The sequence below is a fragment of the Taudactylus pleione genome, unplaced genomic scaffold (genome assembly GCF_031769625.1).
Source record: "Taudactylus pleione unplaced genomic scaffold, aTauple2 ptg000399l, whole genome shotgun sequence".
In the NCBI taxonomy this organism is placed as follows: domain Eukaryota; kingdom Metazoa; phylum Chordata; class Amphibia; order Anura; family Myobatrachidae; genus Taudactylus; species Taudactylus pleione.
The window spans coordinates 3767318-3793147 of record NW_028284801.1 but is presented as its reverse complement, the minus strand read 5'-3'; the positions used below and the strand labels follow the sequence as shown (position 1 = coordinate 3793147).

Here is a 25830-nt window from a genome sequence, read left to right as displayed (position 1 = left end):
TGGCAGTGGAAGGGTGAGTTACATCCAGAGCTGGCCCTAGGCATAGGCAAACTAGATAAATGCCTAGGGCATGCAGTCCAAGCCTAGGGCTGGCTCAGCTTGGCAGCAGGCAGCGGTGGGAGCGGGATGGCACTAATGGCTCTCCTCTAGCTGCCCTACCGTGATCGGAGTTCTCAACTCCAGTCGGGCAGCAGCTCATACAGCCGGCAGCAACAAGAACGGGGAGCAGAGGCAGCAGGGCTGTAACAAAAATGGCCGCTGGAGGAGGGCTGTTTCGCATGCCCAGACACAGCACCTTCTCCTTCCATGGGCATTTGTAGAGTCCAGCAGGCTGACCCTGTCTGCAGGGGGACACAAAGCTGAGCATAGAGTAAGGAGCGCAAGCATGGCGACTTCAATATCTGCTGAGTCCAGGCAGGCTGAGGTGATGAGGTCAGTTTTATTGGCCAGGTGAGTGCTGTGTGGGGAAGTTGGGGTCAAATAATGTATTGTATTATGTGTATAAGGGCTTAATATGCAAGGCACATTACTGTGTGGCATTGTGTATAAGGGCAGTGCTAATGTGTGGCATAAGCTCTGTGTATGAGGATTGCTATGGGTGATCGGTGCTGCTGCTGAGATCTGTGGTGATGGATGCTGTGCTATGAGAAGAATGCTTGGTCAGAGGCGGAACTAGCCAAAATCTTGCCTAGGGCATTAGTTTGGTTAGGGTCAGCTCTGGTTACATCAATACGGGCAGATGCCAAAACCCTGTTATCAGGCCTAGGCGGACTTCAACGGGATGTAGTTACCATCACGGCAGTCGGGATGCCGGCGCCAGAATTCAGACAGTCTGCATCCCGATGGTAAGGGTTTGCAGGGGAGAGGGTTAGTTACCTAATTGGGTCAGGAGTCTGACTATGAAATTGTCGGTATTCTTACCGCCGGCATCCCGTACCCAACCCGACTCCAACAACCCTTTGAAAGCACTTTTACATATACATGTGCCAGAAAAACTGACAACCGCTTCCATTTCCAGTACATGCCACCACACACCCTGCATTAAATGGTATCTTCCACTATTAAAGTACTGTACAGTATACTGTATAGGCCGGTATCTCTGCAATTAGTTCTCTTGTAATACATAGTGAAGATGGCAGTGTGCCACAATTTAAGCAACTTTGAACAAGACTTGGTAGTAGGTGTCAGAGAGATGGGTCTCTCCATCTTAGAAATCAGCATGAGATTTGGATTTTCACGTGCAACAATTTCACGGATGTACTATGGCTACAAAACATGAGAAAAGACATCTATCATACGGCATCGTGGTAGTTGCTGAAAAACTCTGGAAGATTGTGGACAGTATCGCATGGGACTCATTAATTGCAGCAGATAGCGTATGAACAGTGCGACGTTTCCTTCTATGGGATAAAGGAGCCGATGGCCCACCTGGGTCTCTTTGTTAGGCACAAGGCTCTGCACATTGCCTGTGTTGAACATGAACACTGCCACTAGACACAAATTAACTGGAAACGTGTAGCCTGGTCCGACGAGTCGAGGTTCCAACTATTTTGGGCATATGGACCATTATGTGTGCGGAGTAAACTCCACGGGGCAATGGACTCTGCATGCCAACAAGGGACAGTCCAGGGCAGCCGTGGCTCTGTTATGTGTGGAGTGTTTTCAGCTGGCAAACGTTTGGACACCTAATACATCTGCAGAAAGTACTAACCAAAGGACTCTGGACCTCATTCAGAGTCGGTCGTTGCAGCCGCACGGTCGTACGCCACCGATGTTCGCTATACTGCGCATGCATAAAGTTCGCAATGCGCGTGTGCAAACTAGCCGCTACGATCAGATATTTCTCTCTCCTTGAACACAGCCAGGTCGGTAGTTTGAGTGACAGATGGAGGCGTTTGTGGGTGGTAACAGGGGAAGGTGCTTGAAAACGGGGGAGTGGCGTGCCTAATTATGCGAACGGCGTTCTATGGGAGTGCATACAGATTATGGGAGTGCATAATTAACAAAGTAGCGTCATGGCACATGTGACCTGGGAGGTTTTTACACTGGCATGATCGTAGAGCTTAAGAGAGGGTATGGTCAACCTTAAGCTCTACGACCAGTTCTGATGGTCTCGATTAATCCTTATATGCCCGGAGATGACGTGCAATGCGTACGAGAAGGGGGCGTATTTTTTTGTCTTCTGACCGCTTCCTCCCCTTGGTCGGCCAACTACCGATCCGAACTTAGGGACGCAACTTGCGAGGGAATCATTTGCATATCCTGCCCCTTTTTCCGTACAACCGTGCGGCCGCTTCGACCGACTCTGAATGAGGTCCTCTATGTAACCATCCTTGCAGGTATTATGCACCCTCTGCGTCATGCATGGCTCTTTCACCATGACAATCAGCCACTGCACAGGCCCATAGCCACCCAGATTATGGCTGGGAGGAGTATTTCTCTGAGTTTGGCATCGTTCGTTGACCTCCTCTTTCACCAGATTTGAACCCAATAGAACACATGTGGGATGAGACAGTACTTCAGAGAGAGTTGCTGTTGTAATCCGATCTACTCATTCCTAGACAGGTGTCTACGTTTCTCTGGCACGTGAGTAGTTTTCTCAATGCTTCTGATGACATAGAAACAGAATTTGACGGGAGAACCACATCTAGTCTACCTCTTTTTTTAACCTTATTGAAACCTCAAGCCCTATATGATCCTTTTGTTAGTTGTAAGAATATGACGGAAACCTTGACATTGATGCATACCTACAAATATTTTAATCAACCTGTGTTTTGTATAAATCTTTCTAAAAAGATGAAGCTTCTAGTCCCTAAGTTTACTGGGATAGACCATGAGTCCTAAATTGCTATACACATTGAATAGAAAGATGATCAGATAGTAAAACATGCATGCTGTTTTACTATCCTAAATCCAGAGGCATGCAGAAAGCAATTCTAGGATAGGACCAGGGCTGGCGCTAGGCTTTTCTGCGCCCAGCGCCATCCTGTGCTGCACTGTTGCGCCCCTTTCCTCCCCTCTCCCACCCCCAGTGCCAGCATCCCTATGGTCGCTATTCTGACCGGATCCCTTTAAGAGCTGTGTTACCTTCAGTTCTCAAGGCCCAGTGTTACTACGCCGTTTTTTCTACTCTGAAGCAAACTTGAAAAATACACTTTTGTTTCTTCCCCGAATACCATTGTCATTGTGGGGGTTGTTCTAATTTCCTTGTTTTATGATTTGAATTGTTGCTGACCTAACATTTTCTTGCAGAGCTTTGATTCACCTGTTGCTGTGTATCTCACCATTGTCTTATAGATAATATTACACAACTTTTCTTGAAGCTCAGTTGGCATCATTATCCCAGCATCTGATACTGCCTTTGGACAATCTCTTTGGTCAGGACACTGCCCTCAAACACCAACTTAATGCTGTTCTATCCTGTGAGGCTGCTAATACTGAAAAAGTACCAGCAGCATTTATAAATCGCATTAAGTAGACTCTATGGTAGTGAATTAACTGAGGCAGAAATTAATGGGTTCTTCATCTGATCCTTGCCCTATCCTGGGCTTGCTCCCTAAAAACACAGTGTATTGCTTAATCTTGCCCTTACAGTGAATCAGTTTCAAGACAGCCTTCAGTGTATTGCTGGATGTAACTACCAATCTAAGTGAGATCATATAAGGAAAAGGAGAAAGTGAAACTGAAGTGTTAAAATAATATATGGAATAATAATATACTTGCATTCAATAGGTGTTCACTGTGCCCTTGGATATAGGGATCAACTGTAGAGATATTCAAAATCGCTCTTGGAAAGACAATTTATTGCAATTCAGGGTAGAGATTTCTTTAAATCCAATACTGTACATTTTTTATCATCAATATTGTTTATAAGACACCACAGATTCCATAGCGCCATCAGTCATCTTACTGATATTAATTACAATGTATAGACTGCCCACTTAGCATTGTTTCTTCTACTGTTTCAGTCAACAAGTAAGGCGTTGGGTAGTCTAAATATAAAATACAGTAGTGGATTTAAAGATATAAGATACTGTACTGTGAAAGCACAACGTGGCTGCCACCACTGTGTATAGGTGACGTGTACACCATAAATACTGAGTACATTATCTTCTTTCTGTGTCACAGGCCTACTACTGTATGTGTATAAATTTATTATAGAACAGTAAATGGGGGATGCTCATTTAAACCTGTACTACTTCTTAAGTGGCAGAATATTTCTGTTCAAGACTATGAGAGGGCATGAACCGAGGAGCACCCGGAAAAGCAACTGCATATACTGTATATCGTAATAGTTGGTAATGCAGCTTTAAAGCAATTTAAGTCATGATTGCATACATTCGCAACCCTTCGTTATCGGTCATAAACACGTGTAGTATTTTGGAATCCAGTATGTACTATACAAGGTACAAGGGATGCAGTTCTAATGTCGACATTTACAACGTCGCACCACAGTGCGAACATATTAGCAACTGCAGAATGTCAACATGTTCTAATATTGATATGGGAAATGTCAACATTCTGCAGGGACTGGAGGGTAAGGGTTAGGTTGTAGGAGTGGAGGGTTAGAGTTAGACTATGGGAGGGGAGGTTACGGTTAGGCACTAGCGGCAGATTAGAGATAAGTACTGCCGGAAGCGCTGCAAGATGAGCTGGAAATCACTATGATATCTCCGCTGGACCAGCAGACACAGCTGGAGCCGCTTAGTCCGCCATACCAGGTATGACACCGCTAGACCAGCAGGAATGTTTTGTCTACATTTAATCAGTGTCGACATGCTGAATGTTGTCGAAATATACTCGCTGTACACTAACTTATTGAGCAAGTAATTCTGTGCATTGGGAGTTGGTTAACGTCAGTTCAAAAGTAAGCATGTGACATTTTCAATTAACTTGTTGATAAGCCATCCTTGTACACTTCCTAGGGACCTGTTCATCATCCCCTGCATCTTTGCCCAATCAATTATTTTTTTTCCTGCATATCATGGCAATAAGAAATAATTTATCAGGAAATGTTATTAAGGGTCTCTTGCCAGGACATAGACTCTTTGTTTGGAGCTGGCTTGCTTAATGTGCATACACGGTCAAACGCAAGTCACAGGAAAAAGTTCCCTCTTTGTAAGACATGTGCAATACTTTTAAAGATTGTTAGCTCTTAGGGGCAAGTCCAGAAAAGCTAAGCTTTACAGAACTTGGTAAATTGGGCTTTTTCACACTCTCAGAAAGCTATGGGGCTGCTTCTATGATTGTAAAGAGAGGGATCGCTGCATATATCTGTCGTTTGCTGTAGTACCCCCTTGTTAAATATGCCTCATTCCAAAATATCATGGAAATCCTCAGAAACCATACATTTTTGGAGGATTATATGCACAGCTTAATAAATAGGCCCCTTAGTCATCTTTTCTCTTGTTAGTTCAAATAGACAACTGAAAAAGAAATGCATTGTGCCTGTAATGTAGACAGTAACTAAAAATATCACCGTGTAGTCATCTGCATAATTGTCACTATGAGATGTCACTTTAATACAAAATGAACAAATAAAAGAATTTAAAACTGCTAAAACAATGAATCCACTTTCTGACAACTAGTGCGTAGCGGTGGTACTCTGCGGCTGCTACAGTCTACAGCCGGCATAGATTATGTACCACCTGGCCTCTTCTGGGTTGCTCCCTGGTATCATCATATATAATCAGTAATGTGGTCATTATTGGTATATACTTTATCGTATACTGTACACTGATGTTTTATTTTTCAGTATTGCCAATTGTTGTGATGGTAATAAAGCCCCTCTCTCCTCCTGTGTGTCATCAGCAGGTGTGGACTTGAGGCCGGGCCAGCAGCTAATTACAGCTGGCACAGCAGCAGACATGGACAGACAGCACCAGTCGTGAGCCACTAGGAGCTCGCGGACCGGGAGCCAATCGGGAGCCGCCACTGCTGATTGGCTGCTAGTCTGCAAGCTCATGATTGCCTTTTGACTAGCGGCGCTGTCTCTCCATGACTGCCTGCTAGTGCGTCAGCTGGCCGGCGAGCATCAAATCAACGTCACTGACACCTGGGTCAAACGGCCCACTTTGTGTGCGACTGGGTGCAGGGGGAGCGGTGGACCACAGAGGCAGCACGGGCACCAGAGCCGCACTCACAGTAGTTATGACACTGTTTGCATGCCTGTTAGCAAACAGTGGGGTCCTTTTCAGGATTAATGGAATTAGATTATAGTCGAGGACAATGTAAACAAATAAAGGCTGCAGGTTAACATCAGGGTCCAGTCTTCAACCAGGGCGTATCCCGGCTAGTGTCTAATATAACTTTAACCTGGAATACCACCAATTAGACGTTCCTTCATTACATCTTCCACTCACAAATTGAGTAAGAAGTATGTGACCACTGGATTATTTATTACTTGGTTCTTGAAATGACTTACATACAAATGTTCAATTGTAAACACTTTTAACACGGCACTGGAGATTAAATGCATTCCTGAAGTCATTTTATAGGCCGTTCATTGTTAATACTCCCTCCTTCTCCTTGGCTGCAGATTTAATACCCCCTTTCCCCCCACCCCTTCTCACCCAAAGCCATTTACATTTTGTTATGTATACCACTGTATGCATGATAAACAAGTTCCAGCTTACCCTCTGGTGGGACATGCTGTGCCTTGTTGTTCCACAACAGACTAAACCAGAGGTTCCCAAACACAGTTCTCAACAGTTCGGGTTTTAGAGATATCCATGGTTGAGCACAGGTGACTTAATTAGTACCTCAGTCAATTTGATTTAACCACCTATGCTCAACCATGGATATCTCTGAAACCTGAACTGTTGGGGAGCCTTGAGGACCGAGTTTGGGAACTTCTGGACTAAAGTCACTTATAAAACTAACACTGAGGGGTAAATTTACTAAAGTGAGAGTTTTTAGAAGTGTGGATGTTGCCCATAGCAACCAGTCAGATTCTACTTACATTTAATTAGCACCTTCTAGAGTATAATAGTTAGAATCTGATTGGTTGCTATGGGCAGCAACTCCACTCACTTTAGCAAATGTACCCCTGAAAGTCGCTTAACTTGCAATTGTAATCTGGCCAGTGTGCATCTGTAGCTTCCTTGGAGAAGTGCAGGAGAGCATAGTCCAGCCACGTAGGAAGCATACAAAGTGCAAATGCTATGTTATCGCAAGTATGTTACAATACTACAAAAGGACACATCACAAGAATTATATTCATTAAAATGATTCATTGTGTCTTTATACTTACAGCAACATCATTTTGATATCATTTATGCAAACTAATATCATACGGATGACCATGGACCTAAATAAATTTTATTCTGTTTAAAGCAAGAGATCCAGTTCTAAGCTATTATAAATAATTATCACCACTAATCACAGTGATAAAAATTCCTTATAACCACAATTATAAATATAAATGGCACAAAGCAGTAACTGTTAGTGTACCACTTTGTCAGGCCACTCTGTGAGCAACATACCCGATTTGGGCTTTCATTTCCAATACCGTGAAAAAAAAATATATAAAAACAGTTTAAACATTTTATATATATATATATATATATATATATATATATATATATATATATAATATGTCTGATGTAAAGCGAGACAGGACACTCACAATGCGATGTCACACATTTAAAAAATGGGGAGGACACAGAGAGCTATATGGGCACATATAAAATGAGAAACAAACATACAGACTCACATACAAAAAGAAGACATGTATACACAAAGGAGGACAAGAAAATGGTGATGATAGAAAAATACACACAGAGGAGAGGAAGACATGCATGGGGTAAACATGGATCATGATAGCAGCAGGGGTAAGAGCAGAGCTCAGGAAGGGATGTAGTTATGCCTACAGTCAGGATGTTGAGGGTTAATTGCGGGAGGCGTGACCACGCCCCCTTATAAAGAAAAAAAAATGTAATCATTTTTGTAGCGTTGCGAAGTGGCGCTGGGGAGTGGGGCACTGTGTGTCCCTCAGCCCGGTGCATAGCCAATGGGGGGCGCGATCAGCGAGATCGCTCCCCATATAGGCATAGGAGACTGCTCCGGCAGCTGCTTTTAGCAGCCGCGAACAGCCTCCCAGGGCAGCCCAGCACACATCAGCGTGTGCTGGGCTGCTGTAACGTAAGAGGGAGGGAAGGCGGTGCCGGACCCGGGCCCCTCCAGCAAGCCCGGGTCTTTAGTACCCGCTCACCCCCCTCTCAGCGCCACTGGCTACGGGGGGGAGGTTAGGGTTAGATTACGGACCGGGAGGGTCAGGTTTAGGCACCCCTGGGGGTAGTTAGGGTTAGGCACCAAGGGGGGAGGGTTAGTTTTAGGCACTAACTGGGATTATTAGGAAGGGGGAGGGTTAGGTTTAGGCACTAACGGGAAGGATTAGGATGGGGGGAGGGTTAGGGTAGGGATGCAGGAACAGAGGGTTAGGGGTATAAGTGGGGAGGGTTAGCTTACTTATGGAGCCCTGTTCCGGGACACTGCGCATCAGGATCCTGCTGTCTGTGTTTTGACAGCTGGCATCCCGACTGCCGTTATTTCATACCCAACCCCTCAGGAACAGGCAATAGAGCACACAAGCAGAGGAGACACGGGAGCCAGCATGTGCACATTATGGCCCAGATTTATTGTTATCACTCGTTACTAATCTTAAATGGTGCTCCAACCAATCAGCTCCTGTCATTTTTCAAACACATGACAGTTAGAGTGGCCACATGCTACAGCAAGTTGTGTACTGCAGTTACCCAACCATTATTGGCAGTCCATTATTATCAATACAGTAAACAAAAATGCAGATGACCTACTGCCTATTCCTCGAGCAACTGCTCCATCCGCCCCACCTACGATACACTCCTGAAAGTAATAAACAGGGGCTGGCTGGCAACTTTTAGCCTGGGGGGTAAGTCCAGAGCACTGGCCCATAAGTATCGGTGCCTCCTTAAATGGAGGTTTTTGGTATAATAAATATTTATTAATTAAAAAAAAAAAATAGGCCTGGTGTTAATTATCTCAAAGATACATTATTATCTGCAAACATTAAGCACATGTACTGGAACGGAGTCTGCTACCGCACAGAATACATGCCAGCAGGTAAGGCTGCTGATATATGAAAAACGATAAGCCACAAAAGTGCTCATTGTTTTCTAGCAACATCTGCATGATTAACTTCGCCATATAATAGTACGGTGATGGCGAAATCATTATATGTTTGCAGATATCATAGTGAAAAGTGATTTTCTCTACGTTATCTAACATACATACAGATGTTCAATGTAAGAATAAAATATCACTGGTTAAAGCGCATTTGACACTTAGCACCTTGCATATATCCCCCAAATGTCAGTAGAGAGAGATATTGCATACAGGAACTCCCTCCCACCATATGCGTCTTTATAATGGGTGCAAGGTGTGCGGTATAGTTAAAAGTATACTTGCCTCACCGCAGGGTCCGAAGTGCTGCTTCGCAGCGCCAGACCGGTGCTGCAGAGCAGCAAACACTCACTGGGAAAATGGCGGTGGCCATTTTCCCAGTGATCTGTGCATGCGCAGAAAAGATGTCCCCGGGAAAGTAGGCGAGGGCACCATTTTCCCAGAGACTCGCACATGCGCTGTAGATTCTGGTATGAAGCCAGAATCTACAGCGCTGAGCTGCTGACAGAGGAGGGGGCCCAAACGGAGGCTGCACACGGGCCCCCTCCTCTCTTAAAACACCCCTGCCTCCCACCATATTTTGTTTTCAACAGAAACAGAAAATAAGAGTATAAATACAATACTAAACATACACTTACCTTGATTTCTTTTTTTACTCTTTTTCTCTGCTTTTCTCACTCCACTTTTTTTTCCTTTAACTGGGTTCTTCTTCTTTCCTTCAGCTCTCCCCCTGCTTATTTTTCTCTTCACTTCCTTTCAGACATCGGGGTGCAGCCAGGGGGGAACTTTCCATGGCCCTTCCTATATGGGAGTTGCCTATTGACACAGACTCCCACCAGGGGTGGGCAATAATAAGCTGCCCATTAGCTGCTGTTGAACTACACATCCCAGCATGCTTAACACATTTCAGCATGCCCTGAGAGAAAAACTGTGGAAGGGCATGCTGGGATGTGTAGCCCACTTCTAAAGGACCACTTTATTTTAAAATGATTATGGGAGCCTTCTATTAAGAATGAGGCTCCCATCTTATTGTCTTTTTTGGGGGGGAGGGGGTATTAATGGGCAGTAGGGGCAGGGGGTGAAGGCAGGGGGTCCTGGGTGACAAGGCTTCTAGCAGCCCCCTCCTCCGCCCACGCATGCTGTGCACACAAGCTGGTAACAGGCATTCCATTCCAGAGTGATACGGCCGCCTATGTGCGGCAGGGTGGCCGTATCACAGATATGCCTGGTTGTTAATTGTGGACCTACAGGGCTTCCGTAGCCCTGTAGGACACAGTGAGGGGCCATGTGACCGTGGCTGCCGCCGACAGTTAAAGTCAGAACGCAGCCGCGGGTGCAGCAGCGAAGCGGGATGCCTTTTCCTACAGCACAGGGGCCCTGGTGGTCTAGTGTTAACACTAGACCACCAGGACCCCTGTGCTGTAGGAGAAGGCAGCCCGCATTGCTCAGCAATAGAGCGGCCCGGCGTGGCACATGGCACCCTGCCCCCCAGCCCAGCCCGCCACTGGTAATAAAACATCTATAGAAGGTGGCTAAAGATAAAACGCCACTGCGCTCCAAAATTATAAACAATAACAATTTAAAAAAACTATTTAGAAATGCAGGAGCCTACACAACAGGGAAAACAGGTACCCGGAGCCGGATGTACCCACTATTTCTACGCCTGTTTATGGCAAATTACTGGTATGGTTTAAATCCCCCCTTTTCTGTGACCTATATTATGGATTGTTTGAATATTTTATGTCTGTTTTTGTTTGGCTTTTTATTAAAATCCATGTTATAAAATACTTTACAATTGTGAGAACTATTTTGGAGAGGAGAGAAAGAAAAGACTCCTATTAGGGCACACTCCTGTGCTGTATTGATAGCTACAAAATTAGTATTGAAAAATTGGACAAACTGATTACACCTATGTGAAGGTCATAATCACATGTGAAAATTACATTAATGTCTCAGTTGGCAAACAAACCACCATGTATTTACCCATTGCTGATATTAATATATCTGAAATTGATGTAATGATGTTGATATTAAAACTAAATTTTATTAAATTCTTTAAAAATAAAACATAGACACTCGAAATCAACCTATTAAACATAGACAGCATAGACAAATATGAACATTGATAGTGTAAGATACACTATATCTATTAACAGTGATCCACTATATCCAGGTCTATTTAGCAGTACTAGAGATATAGTTATAGATATTTGCTGATAATATACACAATTGAATTAAACAATTTATCGAAGTGCCACTCTAAATAGTACACATGCGATACTTCACTAATCACAGAAACCATACATATGGTGTTGGGGGTATAGTTATAGATATTTACTAATAATATACACAATTGGAATAGATAATTCAACAAAGTACCACCCTACATAGTACACATATTGAGATGCAATATTGCAATAATCACAGAAACCATACATATGGTATGTCTAGTGAAAGTAGTCCCTCAGTAATCCACCGGAACCAGTGAAATGATACATAGGATGGACCCACCTCAACCTTCTAATATGATATTAGTTAATGAAGGTGCAATGTACTATTATCTAGGGTAAGATATTCTGAGGTTAAGTGGATCCACCTGTATATTAGATATACAAGTAACGTATGAATATAAAAAACATGTATCACAATTGACATATAAATACAAAAAGAAAACAAAAGGCGAAATAATAAACAAATACATACAACATGCAAGAGGTATAATGATACCACAATATTAAAATGCTGAACACCACGGATACCACCTATATGTATAATATGGAGGTTATTAGAGGCGTCCCTCTATTCCGATCTGGGAGAGTACATATGGTACTAAATATTTTCCTAATATAGATACAGGTATAGAGTGGTGTGCTTATATGCCCAGGATCTGCTGTTGCCTGTCTTAGATATTAGAGGACAGGGAATGAGAGTCCCAGGAACTGGCACCAGAAATTAGAAAGCTGCTTCTGCTGTTACAGCCCAGTCTCAACTGCATCCCTGTTGCCATACAGCAGCGCAGCAGAGCAGCAGTTGCTGTATGGCAACAGGGATACAGGTGAGACTGGGCCACACACTAGACCAACTTACATCCAACCATCCAACAAGTTGATTGGTTGGAATGAAAATCTGGTAAGGGATGATAGTAAATCGCAATCAGCAATTTGCTCCCAAACGCCCGAAAATGTACTAAAACTGTTATTTGAACAAATTGTTTTGATCAAACATTTAACAAACTTGTCTGACGACCATTTTCATCTGTTTTCTGGCATTTAGGAACAAATTGCTGATCATCATTTACTCCCATACGTTACAACAACAGAATATCCTACATAACAAGTGCTTTTACCGCTACATCTCAGATATCCTTCATCACCACAGACCCCAGACACCGGGTCGTCCTCGTTGCACCACATGTGTACAGCAATCAAAGCGTCCCATAAACCAAACCTGTCAGCCTTCGCAGGGCCCATAACCGCCCCCATTTCCCTGACGAGACATATCCAGCAACTGGATCATCCCAAACACTGCACCATGCATATCTCTGCAACCCTTCGAATCATAATGAGAACTGAATTCCCTAATCTAAAACAAATCTTCAAACTGCTATATTTACAAGGAAACCCTCATAAGAACATACAAACTCCACACAGATGAGCATATATAATCACATACACAGAACACCAAAATCATGTTAGCACAAACAAACCACAAACCCCTGCACTGCATGTGTGTGCCCAGAAACTCCACACATCACACAGATGCCTATCCTCCAAGAATGCACGCAAACCCATACAAATCACAACTCACACAAGTGCCGCACTACATCTCCGGCACAAACCATGGCCACTCACAACAAACATTCCAAAACTTGCTAACTATAATGTCCGTGACACCCCACATCGGAACAATCCCTAAATATATATAACATTTTAATATGTAAAATGAAATAATTTTATTATCACTAAAAAAATTAATTTCCAGCTACATTCATTTGCTTAAAATATTTATATACATGTGTATATATATATATATATATATATATATATGTCATATCTGCATTGGCTGCCATTACTTATGAATTCCCCAGTACTTTAAAACAAACATTGCACATGTGTGACTTTAATGCCCAATTTTCACTGATATGCTGCCAGGTGACCTAAACAGAATAAATGTAGTGATATGCCGCGAATGAATGTGTGTATGGGGGATAAATACTGTATGTACATTTTTAAGTGACTGTGAATTATTCATCTGCACTTCCGGCCTGACTGTAAGTCTATAGATAAATTTTGGAGCAAAATCTATCAGAGAAAATAATTATTGGTGTTTTGGATCTGGATTGGTTTTGCCAAAACCACCCTTACGTGTTTTGGGTTCTGGGTTTTGTGTTTTGAATCTGTATTTTTTTGAAAAAAAGCATAAAAACAGCTAAAATCACAGAATTTGTGGGTTTTTCTGCTCCTATGCTATTATTAACCTCAATAACCTTAATTTCCACTCATTTCCAGTCTATTCTGAACACCTCACACCTCACAATAGTGTTTTTATGTCCAAAAGGTTGCACCGAGGTAGCTGGATGACTATGCTAAGAGATACGAGTGGGCAGCACAAACACGTGGCCCATCTAGGAGTGACACTGCAGTGGCAGACAGGATGGCAGTTTGAAAAATTAGGCCCCAAACAGTACATAATGCAAAGGAAAAAAAAGGTGCAAGATGGAATTGTCCTTGGGACCTCCCACCCACCCTTATGTTGTATAAACAGGACATGCACACTTTAACAAACCAATCATTTCAGCGCCAGGGTCTGCCACACAACTGTGGCTGAAATTATTGGTTCGTGTGGGCCCCCACAAAACAAGCTGGCAATTAATCTGTCCCTGCACAAACTGGCTCTACGGAGGCAAGATGTAGTCCTCATCCACCGATTCCTCACCCTCTTCAGTGTTGTGTACATCCTCATCCTCACAGAGTATTAACTCGTCCCCGCTGGAATCCACCACCACAGGTCCCTCTGTACGTTCTGGAGGCTGGTCCCCCTGGAAGAGTTGATAATTCATTTTTATGAACATCATCTTCTCCACATTTTGTGGAAGCAACCTCCTACGCCGTTCGCTGACAAGGTTCCCGGCTGCACTAAACACTCTTTCGGAGTACACACTGGAGGGGGGGCAACTCAGGTAAAATAGAGCCAGTTTGTACAGGGGCCTCCAAATTGCCTCTTTTTCCTGCCAATACAGGTACGGACTGTCTGACATGCCTACTTGGATGCTGTCACCGATGTAATCCTCCACCATTCTGTCAATGGTGACAGTATCATATGCAGTGACAGTAGACATGTCAGAAATTGTTGCCAGGTCCTTCAGTCCAGACCAGATGTCCAAACTTGGTCCTGCCTGCCCTGCATCACCGCCAGCGGGTTGCTTAGGATACCTAAATTTTTTCCTGGCAGCCCCAGTTGTGGGAGAAAATGAAGAAGGAGCTGTTGACGTGTCATGTTCCGCTTCAGCTGACAGCGTTTTCACCAGCAGGTCTTTGCACCTCTGCAGGCTTGTGTCGGCCAGAAAGAGAGACACCACATAGGCTTTAAACCTAGGATCGAGCACGGTGGCCAAAATGTAGTGGTCTGATTTCAACAGATTGACCACCCTGGAATCCTGGCAAAGCGAATGAAGGGCTTCATCCACAAGTCCCACATGCCGAGCGGAATCGCTCCTTCTTAGCTCCTCCTTCACTTTCTCCAGCTGCTTCTGCAAAAGCCTGATGAGGGGAAAGACCTGACTCAAGCTGGCAGTGTCTGAACTGACTTCACGTGTGGCAAGTTCGAAGGGCTAGAGAGCCTTGGACAACACGGAAATCATTCTCCACTGCGCTTGAGTCAGGTGCATACCCCCTCCTTTGCCTATGTCATAGGTGGATGTATAGGCTTGAATGGCCTTTGGCTGCTCCTCCATCCTCTGAAGCATATAGAGAGTTGAGTTCTACCGCGTCACAACCTCTTGCTTCAGGTGATGGCGGGGCAGGTTCAAGAGTGTTTGCTGGCGCTCCAGTCTTCGGCACGCATGTCACTGAATGGCGAAAGTAGGCAGAAATTTTTTGGGCCACCCAAAGCATCTCCTGCACGCCCCTGTCGCTTTTCAGAAAATTCTGCACCACCAAGTTTATTGTGTGAACAAAACATGGGACGTGCTGGAATTTGCCCAGATGTAATGCCCGCACAATATTGGTGGCGTTGTCAGATATCACAAATCCCAGGAGAGTCTAAGTGGGGTAAGCAACTGGGCGATGATTTCCCTCAGGTTCTCTAAGAGGTTGTCGGTGGTGTGCCTCTTACTGAAACCGGTGATACACAGCGTAGCCTGCCTTGGAACGAGCTGGCGTTTCTGAGATGCTGCAACTGGCGATGCTGCTGTTGTTGCTGCGTAAGGTGATACATCTACCCAGTGGGCTGTCACAGTCATATAGTCCTTAGTCTGCCCTGTTCCACTTGTCCACATATCCGTGGTTAAGTGGACATTGGGTACAACCACATTTTTCAGGACACTGAGGACATTTTTTCTGATATTTCTGTACTGTCTCTGTATCGCCTGCCTAGTGAAGTGGAATCTAGACGGGATTTGGAACCCGAGACACACTACCTCCATCAATTGTCTAAATCCCACTGCACTAATGGCGGATACCGGACGCACGTCTAACACCAACATAGCAGTCAAGGCCTCAGTTATACGTTTTACTTCAGGATGACTGCTGTCGTACTTCATCCTCCTCGCTAAGGACTGTTGGAGGGTCAATTGTTTAGTAAAAGTAGTGGTGTTCCTACTTCCTCTCTGGGATGATGAATGACTCCCAGCAGCAGCAACAGCAGCAGCGGCAGCAGGAGGCATAGCAATGCAGGATCCTCTTGAGGAATCCCGGATAGGGGAGTCAGTCATGCCAGTGACATGGCCTGCAGGACTACTTCCGATCCTGACTAAGGAGGAAATTGACGAGGAGGGAGTTGATGGTGTGGTTTGCAGGCGCTTGGATACAACAGGACAATGGGATTTAGGTGTCCCTGGACTGCTTACGGTCTTAGCCAAAGTTTCTGAACTTGACAGTAACTTTTTATGAACGCGCTGCAGGTGCCGTATAAGGGAGGATGTTCCTAGGTGGTTAACGTCCCTACCCCTACTTATTTCACCTTTACATATGGTACATATGGCAAGACAGTTGTTGTCCGGATTTAGATAGAAATATTGCCAGACCAAAGAGGTGGAATGTTTGGTCTTCTGCCCAGGCATGACTGTGATGGGCTTTTTCATCCCACGGACAACAACTGTCTCCCCCGGAGCCTGATTTAAACAAACCACATCACCATCAGAATCCTCCTCGCCAACTTCCTCCTCAGTGCCAGCAACACCAGTATCCTCATCCTGTTGTACTTCAACAGTGACATCTTCAATTTGCATATCAGCAAGTGGACTGTGGGTGCTCCTTTCAGCACTTGCAGGGGGCGTGCAAATGGTGGAAAGAGCCACCTCTTCCCGTCCAGTGCTGGGAAGGTCAGGCATCGCAACCGCCACCACACTTGGACTCTCCTTGGGGATTTGTGATATCTTCTTACAATGCACAGTTCTTCGCTGTGCTTTTGCCAGCTTAACTCGTTTGATTTTTGTAGCGGGAGGAGGGCTTCCATCGTCATGTGAAGCTGAACCACTAGTCATGAAGATAGGGAAAGACCTTAGCCGTTCCTTGCCACTCCGTGTCATAAATGGCATATTGGCAAGTTTATATTTCCCCTCAGACAATGTAAATGTATTTTTTAAGGTCATTTTACTGAACTTTGGCTTTTTGGATTGTATATGCCCTCTACTATGACATTAGGCATCGGCCTTGGCAGACTACGTTGATGGCATGTTATTGTCTATGTCATGACTAGTGGCAGCAGCTTCAGCACTAGGAGGAAGTGGTTCTTGATCTTTCCCTATTTTTTTTTTATCGGAGAAAGTTTGGTCCTCCATTTATGTTATATTGATATATACGTGCGGCTAAGGTGCACACAAACACAGAAAATATTTTTTTATTTTTGTTGGAGACTAGTGCACTTTGTGGGTTACACCACCCTTTAAGAAATGAGACAGCCGGCCCTTTACTTATGGGACACAGGCGCACGCTTGGCACTGCTCCTTTGTTGATGCACATGCAGCCACAGTGCACACAATTCACAAACACAGAAAATATTTTTTTCTTTTGTTTTGAGTGCCCTTTGGGGGTTACAGCACCCTTTAATGGACAAGCCAGCCGGCCCTTTACTTATGGGACACAGGCGCACGCTTGGCGCTGCTTCTTTGTTGATGCACGTGCAGCTACAGCCTACACAATTCGCAAAGACAGAAAAAATAAGAAGAATTTTTTGTTCTTTGTGGGGCGCACTTTGGGGGTTACATCACCCTTTAACAGACAGATGCATGCTTGGCGCTGCTGCTTTGAGGATGCACGTACAGTGCAGACAATTCACAAACACAGAAGAAAATGTTTTATTTTTGTTGGAGTGCACTTTGGGGGTTACACCACCCTTTAACAGACAGATGCATGCTTGGCGCTGCTCCTTTGTTGATGCACGTGCAGCCACAGTGCACACAATTCACAAACACAGAAAATATTTTTTTATTTTGTTTGGAGTGCACTTTGCGGGTTACAGCACCCTTTAATGGTCAAGCCAGCCGGCCCTTTACTTATGACACAGGCGCACGCTTGGCATTACGTTGTTGATGCACGTGTGGCTACTGCGCACACAATTCACAAACACAAAAAAATATATTTTTTTGTTTTGTTTGGAGTGCCCTTTGGGGGTTACAGCACCCTTTAACAGACAAGCCAGCCGGCCCTTTACTTATGGGACACAGGCGCACGCTTGGCGCTGCTCCTTTGTTGATGCACGTGCAGCCACAGTGCACACAATTCACAAACACAGAAAATATTTTTTTATTTTGTTTGGAGTGCACTTTGCGGGTTACAGCACCCTTTAATGGTCAAGCCAGCTGGCCCTTTACTTATGACACAGGCGCACGCTTGGCACTACTTTGTTGATGCACGTGTGGCTACTGCGCACACAATTCACAAACACAGAAAAAATATTTATTTTTTTTGCACTTGGGGGAAGCACCCCTGATGGACAGAGCACCCCCTGGACAACACTACAGCACCCCTTTAGGACTGGAACACTGCACAGGACTTTGGAGTGGACACAGCCCCTATGGACAACAGCAGCACAGCACAACACAGCCAGCCCCTATGGACTTTGGAGGAGTGGACAAAGCCCCTATGGACAATAGCAGCACAGCACAACACAGCCAGCCTCTATGGACTTTGGAGGAGTGGACACAGCCCCTATGGACTTTGGAGGAGTGGACACAGCCCCTATGGACAACAGCAGCACAGCACAACACTACACTACACAGCCCAGCCAGCCCTAACTCCCACCCTCCCTCTTCACTGTCCACAGCCTAGTGAGAAAATGGCTCCGACGCGCAGGGCCGTCTCTTTCATTGGGCTTGATGGGCAGTTGACCAAGGGCCCGAAGATTCAAGGGGCCCCCCAGCCCCCTGCAGTCCCGGAATGTTGGTAAACGTTTTTTTTTTTTCTCTTTTACATAGCGCCAGTGCTGTGCATGCGCGGCACTGACAGCACCCGGCAACCAACCCCCCCATCGGTCCGTCGGTCCGTCCGTCCGTCAGTCACCAGCACCCGCCCCCGCCTCCTGCCTGCGGTTCACTCACCTGTCTGCATGTGGACATCCCTTCATGCGTCATACGCAAGACGCCGCATACTCCGCCCAGGCCCAGACCAGCTGCTGCTGGCTCCGCCTCCTTGTCCCGCTCAGCTGCTGCCGCCGATTGCCGCGTAGCCCGACTCCGTCTCCCTGGTGCCGGTCGGACTGGTGGTGACGTCACCTGACTGGTGGTGAGGTGTCTGGAGCCCCCAGTCTGCAGCAGGTGACAGGTCAGTGCTTATTTTAAGCTGATGACCTAAACCTATAGATATGGTAGCCGGCCCTGCCCCTATCAAAGGGGCAGCCGATAAATGGATTTATGATAGTGTTTTAAATGACATAATTAATTACCACTTTTTTTTTCACCCTTTACACTACATTATTTAACTCCTTAACAGTGCATTTAATTAATTATGTCATTTAAAACACTACTATCATAAATCCATTTATCGGCTGCCACTTTGATAGAGCTACCTTATCTATAGGTTTATACAGTAGATGCAGCCCTGACAATAGGTCACATGATGTTATTTCTCCACTCTTTATGCATAGTTACGAGTCGAGGATCCGTCCGTCGACATCCCGGGATCTGGTCTCAGGGCCTGATTCAGAGCCGCTTGTTCGTTCGGAGCGATGTTCGCACATCTGCGCATGCGTATGGGTTGTTGTAATGCGCATGCGCGAACCAGTCAGTGCGGTCAGAAATCGTGTGCTCGCAATATAGCGAATGCCTGCTAATTTGAGTGACAGTGTGAGGCGTTTGTGGGTGGTAACAGGGGAAGGTGCTTGAAAACGGGGAGTGGAGATCCGAACGCAGGCGTGCCAAACGGTCAAAACAGGCTTTTAATGGGAGTGCATAATTAACAAAGCAGCGTCATCGGCCACGTCACTTGGTTGTCTTTAAAATGCTACCACAAGAATAGCGAGCAGTTCAGACGCCGTTCAATGTACTCGATTAATCTAATAAATAGCGGAGATGACGTATGATGCGAGCGGCCAGGGGGCGTTTTTTTCAAAATAGCAACCGCATGTTTTGTTCACTCGTTCAGACATAGAGACGTCAACAGACCGCAAAGAGCGAGCACTTAATTTAAATATCCGGCCCCTTTCTCAGAACGACCGTCCGCAAATAGCGTTCGGCTCTGAATCAGGCCCTCAGCTTCCTCTCAGGAGTCAGTACACAGGTGACAGGTCAGGAGACTCCTCTTAATATGAATGGGGTGATGGGGGAGGGGGATGGGAATGCAACCTACCAGCTTACTGTGAACCTGTCATGACTAAGACATTTTTGATAATGTAATGTAACACACATTACATTATCAAAAATGTCCTAATAGTCATAGTCATCATGAGCAGCCAGCCATACTTATGGGTGGGGTCCCCATAATGGGGTGGTGTGAAATCGCATTTCACAATACCTGTATCATTTTTGTATATAATATATATATATATCTATCTATCAGTGGCGGCTCCAGGCACAGGCAAGCCGGGTCGTCGCACGGAGAGCTATTGTAGCCGGTGGGCGCAGGAAAAGCCCACCCTGCCTCCCGGCACTAGTTGGATAATGTAAACTCAGGGGGAGGGAGCGGAGGAGGGAAGGGGCAGCAACACAGGGACGACGATGGGTGCAGTAAAGTCTAGCGCTGGTCCTGATATATCTATCTATCTATCTATCTATCTATCTATCTATCTATCTATCTATCTATCAAACAATAGAGTGTGATTGTGATATTGTATTGTATTTGACCCTAGCTTACAGGGGGTTTTATCTAGAGGTGCAGCTTTGTGTGATTAACATTAGCGCAAGATAAAGGCATTTGGTTTTGATATATATATATATATCTGTTTTGGCTTGGATTAGTCATCATTGTCCTAAATATAGATGATAGCAGCAATGTGGAGTTTTTGTTTGGGTGTTAACATTTCTTTCATTTTTAAAAGAAGCACTAATCCAGTGGTTCTAAAACTTTTGTGAATCACAGGGCTCGATTACTATTCAACGCGAAGTGAATAGCGGCGGGAATCAGCGCCTGGAGCTATTCAATTCATTTGCGCTGCTAAGCCCGACTAAGGATTTCTTCTCGCATCCCTCCTGGGATGCGAGCAGAAATCCAACAAAAGTCCAGGCACGATGCTATTTTCTGCCCTTAGCATCGGGAAAACAGCATCGCGCCGGGAAGTTTAGTCGGAGAATGCCCGTTCTCGTGCCTAAACACCCTGTTTAAGGCGCGAGAACAAACCTTCCCCGACCTAACTTCTCGCAGAATTGAATAGCTCTGGGAGCTCATTACCGGCGCTATTCACTTCGCGTTTAATTGAATCGTGCCCACAGTGTCCTAGAGTACTGTATAAGCATTTTTTTCACAGGACCCTTAGGCCAAATGTTTCTCAGAAATTATGAAAAAAATTAGTAAATTAAGATCAAGTAAATTGTACATATATGTAATTCTTACGTTCAGTGAGTTATGTGATGGTGGACATGGTTGTGCTTCTATTTGTCCACATATTTAATGATTGGCAGCCAGCAGCACTGGTTTAAATAATTTAATTTGGTTCTGAACCGTCAACCCGTGGCAACCCTGCAAGAACCCAAAGGTACCCCAGGATGCCATGGCACTGAGTTTGGGAACAACTGCGTTAATCAGCTAATGTTATAATTCTGATGATTTTACACAATGCTGTATTTTGTAAATGCCAAATAATAATATAGACTAATTTGGGTCTCCATAGGTTCACTTTGGTGTTTTGGTTATCTTTGTTTCACTGTGATTGAGCCCAGCCAGCTGCGTCTGTGACGAGCGAGGGGCGTGCACTTTTGTGTGGTGTTTACCTTACTTAAGGTAAGCATTGTTCATTAAGTTTTTGTAACTTGACGAAAGAACATTAATAGTTTTGAAACGTTGATAATTATACCGGGTTGAGCTACATTTATTCAAGTCGTCCAGAGTGTCGCCCTTGCATCTTTTATATGATCCTGCTCAGAAGCAAACTGAGGGCTTAATCAGGAGGGCACCAGTCTGATTTATTGCATTGGAGTGCCGGTTCCACGTACTCTATACATACAAATCCAGAGGTGCGGCACTCAGCATATGATCAAACAGGATGTGTTATAATGCCAATCAGTGATTTAGGGGGGTATTCAATTAGGCTACGAAAAGCCTGTTTCAATTATCCCCATATTCAATTTCAAAGACTTTTTGCAGGTGCGAAAAGTCTTTGTTAAAAAACGGGGATAAGTTTTCACCATGTAATTAATACATGGCGAAAAAAAGTGCAGAATTGGGGTTTAGGGGTGCAGGCTTAAAAAAAATAAGTTATCTGTGTCAAAAAATTTTTTAATAAATCTTCAGCACACCCCAAAAAATGTTCTTTCATTTTGGGGTTGAAAAAAAATTATTAGAGAACAAAGGTTTAAACTAGCAAAATTGATTCAGGGGGTGTTCCATGTATGCGGCAGGTGTTTTCTAGAATGCTGATGGTTGCGGCAGGTGGATTTTTTAAGAATTAAATAAAATGACTTTAGGGAGTTGAAAATATGCTTGCACCCATTTTCATGTACCCCAAATTTGAAGGGACTAGTCATTTTTTCCCAAAAAATAATCTAAGTGCTATTCTTCACCCCTTCTTCTAAATCCGCATTTATACACCTGCCGCGACTATTTAAATCCCTGACTACCTTCAGCAGCCCACATCGGGGGTACCCATAGTGATCTCCCATGTCAGACCATCTTTTAGGTGATTTCCCGAAAATTCCCAGGACTTTTCCGATACTTACCTTTCCGCCGGGTCCCATTTTCGCTGGATCCTAAATGAATACTGGGATAAGCAGGCACGCGCCCAATACTTTATCCCAGTAAAAACCTCAGATGATGGCGAAAAGTCTGACCCCTGACTTTTCGCCATCAAACTGAATATGGCCGTTAGTGTTATTTACACTATCTTCAGTATTTTAATGCTATGTGCTCTGGGTGAGTGACCGGGACTCCTGTGCATGCACGGTCTGCTGACAACGCAGGTGCGGCTGGGCTAAATCTTGATGGTGTTTTCGAGGAATATGCCACAAATATTTAATGCTAAATAGTCCCCTAAAGTTGGTAGAGTAAAAAGAGCACATTATTTTCCTTTTCTTTACAACACTAAACTGTAGATTGAATCTAGCTGTACTGCCAGGGAAATGAAGCGTACTTCTATGAGTGGAGCACAAAAGAGGAAACGAGCTGAAGATTAGAAGCAGAAAATTAGCAAACTTCCAAAGTTGACATCTTGGATAATCCCAGGTGCAACATCAGCTACTAGTACTGCTCCTCTAAATACAGCATTACCATCTACATCCATTCCTGCATCCAGTCATCCAGTTCAAGACATACCATTACCTGCTTCTGCTGCTGGGGATATTTCACAAGAAGCAATAGCTACTAGTACTGCTTCTGTAAATAGAGCATTGCCATCTACATCTACTCTTGCTCCTGGGGACATTCCACAAGAAGAAATACACCAATCTATAATGGCAGAGGAGTGTACAGAGAGTGTGATTCATGTCACAGATCCCGGACTATGGGATATTAAGAATACTAGTACAGTGGATTACTGGATTCATAGTGGGCCAACATCATGTCAGAATCATGATTGCAACCTTAAAAATTCACGCAGAGAGTACAAAGGAGCCGGAGGAGAGATAACTCAGATAAGGTATCTATCAAAGAATGTATTCAAACATGAACTGCGGAATGGCGAATATGTAAAACGCGAATGGCTACTCTATTCACCATCATAAGGTTGTTTGTACTGTTTTGCATGTCGCCTATTGTCCAATAAAGAATCTCCATTTGCTACATCAGGATTTAAAGATTGGAAACACAGCAATCTTATTGTAGATCATGAAAAGGGAGAAGAACATCGCAAGTGCATGATCGCATATTCAATTCGCCATAAAGAAACTGGATGCATAGATTCTTTGTTAATCAAACAATATCGCTCAGAGCAGGAGTACTGGTATAAAGTGTTGACACGTGTGGTTTCTGTCATTCGCTTTCTTGCCTCAAGAGGCTTGGCATTTCGTGGAGAGAATCAAACAATGGAAACTATTTAGGTATTCTAGAGCTGTTGAGTGAATTTGACCCTTTTCTGGAACAACATCTCAAAGTGTATGGAAATGCTGGAAAGGGGAACCCATCGTATCTATCTGCAAACATTTGTGAGGAATTTATCGATTTAATGGGACAACATGTTCTTTCTGCCATTCTGGAAGAAATAAAAGAATCAAAGTATTATTCAATAAGTGTGGATTCCACTCCAGACATCTCACACATTGATCAACTGACATTTACAATCCGGTACATTAGAGGGTGTGAGCCAGTAGAGCGTTTCCTCAAGTTCATCCCCATTTTTTCTCATGGAGCAAAGAATCTAGCAGACACTGTTGTAGATTTCCTGAATGAAAACAAAATTCCGCTGTCAAACTGCCGTGGTCAGTCATACGACAATGCCTCAAATATGTCTGGCCGCTATACTGGATTGCAAGCACGGATTCGGCAACTGAATGAGTTGGCCATCTATGTCCCCTGTGCTGGGCACAGTCTGAACTTGGTGGGAGTAAAAGCGGCAGAGTGTTCTCTACAGGTCGTCTCCTTCTTTGACTTTGTTCAGCATTTGTATTCTTTTTTCTCAGCTTCTACACATCGATGGAATGTTCTGTCCTCATCTTTAGGAAAAGATGTTGTGGTCAAGCGTCTGTCTGATACGAGATGGTCATCACATTTTGATGCTGTTAATGCTCTGCATGAAGGTTTTGAAAAAATTAAAGATGCACTGGATTCTTTATCAGCTGACACTAACCAAGGAGTGAACACAAGGCGAGAGGCAGAAGGATTAAGTGAGAGAATGGAGAACATGGAAACAATCTTTCTGACAATTTTGTGGAACGACATTCTTAAAAGGTTTAACAAAACAAGTAAGTTCCTGCAGTCTAAAGATGTGAATATACTTGTCGCCATGACTCTTCTTGAGTCTCTGAAAAGTTATCTTCAGGAAATTAGAGATACATTCAGTGAATATGAACTGAAGGCCAGGAGTAGGTGTCCAGATTTGGATTATAGTGATGTGAAGAAGCGGCAACGAAAGCATAGTGTACGTCTTACTAGATATGATGGATCTGGAGAAGAGATAATTATAAACAAAAGTGAAAAATTCAAGGTAGAAACATTCCTCCCTGTTCTGGACTCTTTGAACTCTGAGCTCACAAAACGTGCAGAAGCTTATTCATGGATTGGAAATCTGTTTTCCTTCTTCGGTCAATTGAAAACAATTGGTTCTGATGAGCTAGACAAAAAGTGTGAGCATCTGGCTAATGTGTATGATAAAGACCTTGATTATGCTGCCCTTCTAAATGAATGCAAGCATCTCAAGCACTACATGGATCTTGATGAAAAATGTGAAACTCTCCCTGCATTGTACAGCAAACTAATTTTGGACAACTTGAAATCGGTGTTTCCCAATGTTGAAATCGCACTCAGAGTGTTCATGTGCACAATGGTGACCAACTGTACAGGAGAACGCTCATTTTCAAGATTGAAACTTATAAAGAATCAGCTTCGCAGCACAATGGGGCAGCAGCGGTTGAACTGGCTTTCACTCATGTGCATGGAAAATGACATCCTGAAAACCATTGACTTCAAGCCAATTATAAAAAAATTCTCAAAAAAGAAATGTCGCAAACATTTGTGTTGATTAATATTAAATAATTATTTCATACTGTTCGGTTTGCCAATTATTTAACATTTTTGTTTGATTTTGTTGAAAGTACTACTAAATCTAAAGGTTTAATTTTATTGACCATTTACATTTTTTTCCCGTGAATGGGTGGGTAGGGGCCCCAGTGCATTGCTTTGCCCAGGGCCCACAATGCTGTTAAGACAGCTC

The 25830-nt window shown here is 44.1% G+C and overlaps 1 protein-coding gene across 1 annotated transcript; it reads left to right on the top strand.

Moving 5' to 3' along the window:
- Positions 1 to 385: 385 nt before the first annotated feature.
- LOC148506631 (zinc finger MYM-type protein 1-like) lies at positions 386 to 25638 on the top strand. The gene is made up of 2 exons (XM_088446455.1): positions 386 to 450; positions 23958 to 25638. Exons 1-2 carry the CDS (start codon positions 386 to 388, stop codon positions 25636 to 25638), a joined length of 1746 nt encoding a protein of 581 aa, XP_088302581.1.
- The last annotated feature ends 192 nt before the right edge of the window (positions 25639 to 25830 follow it).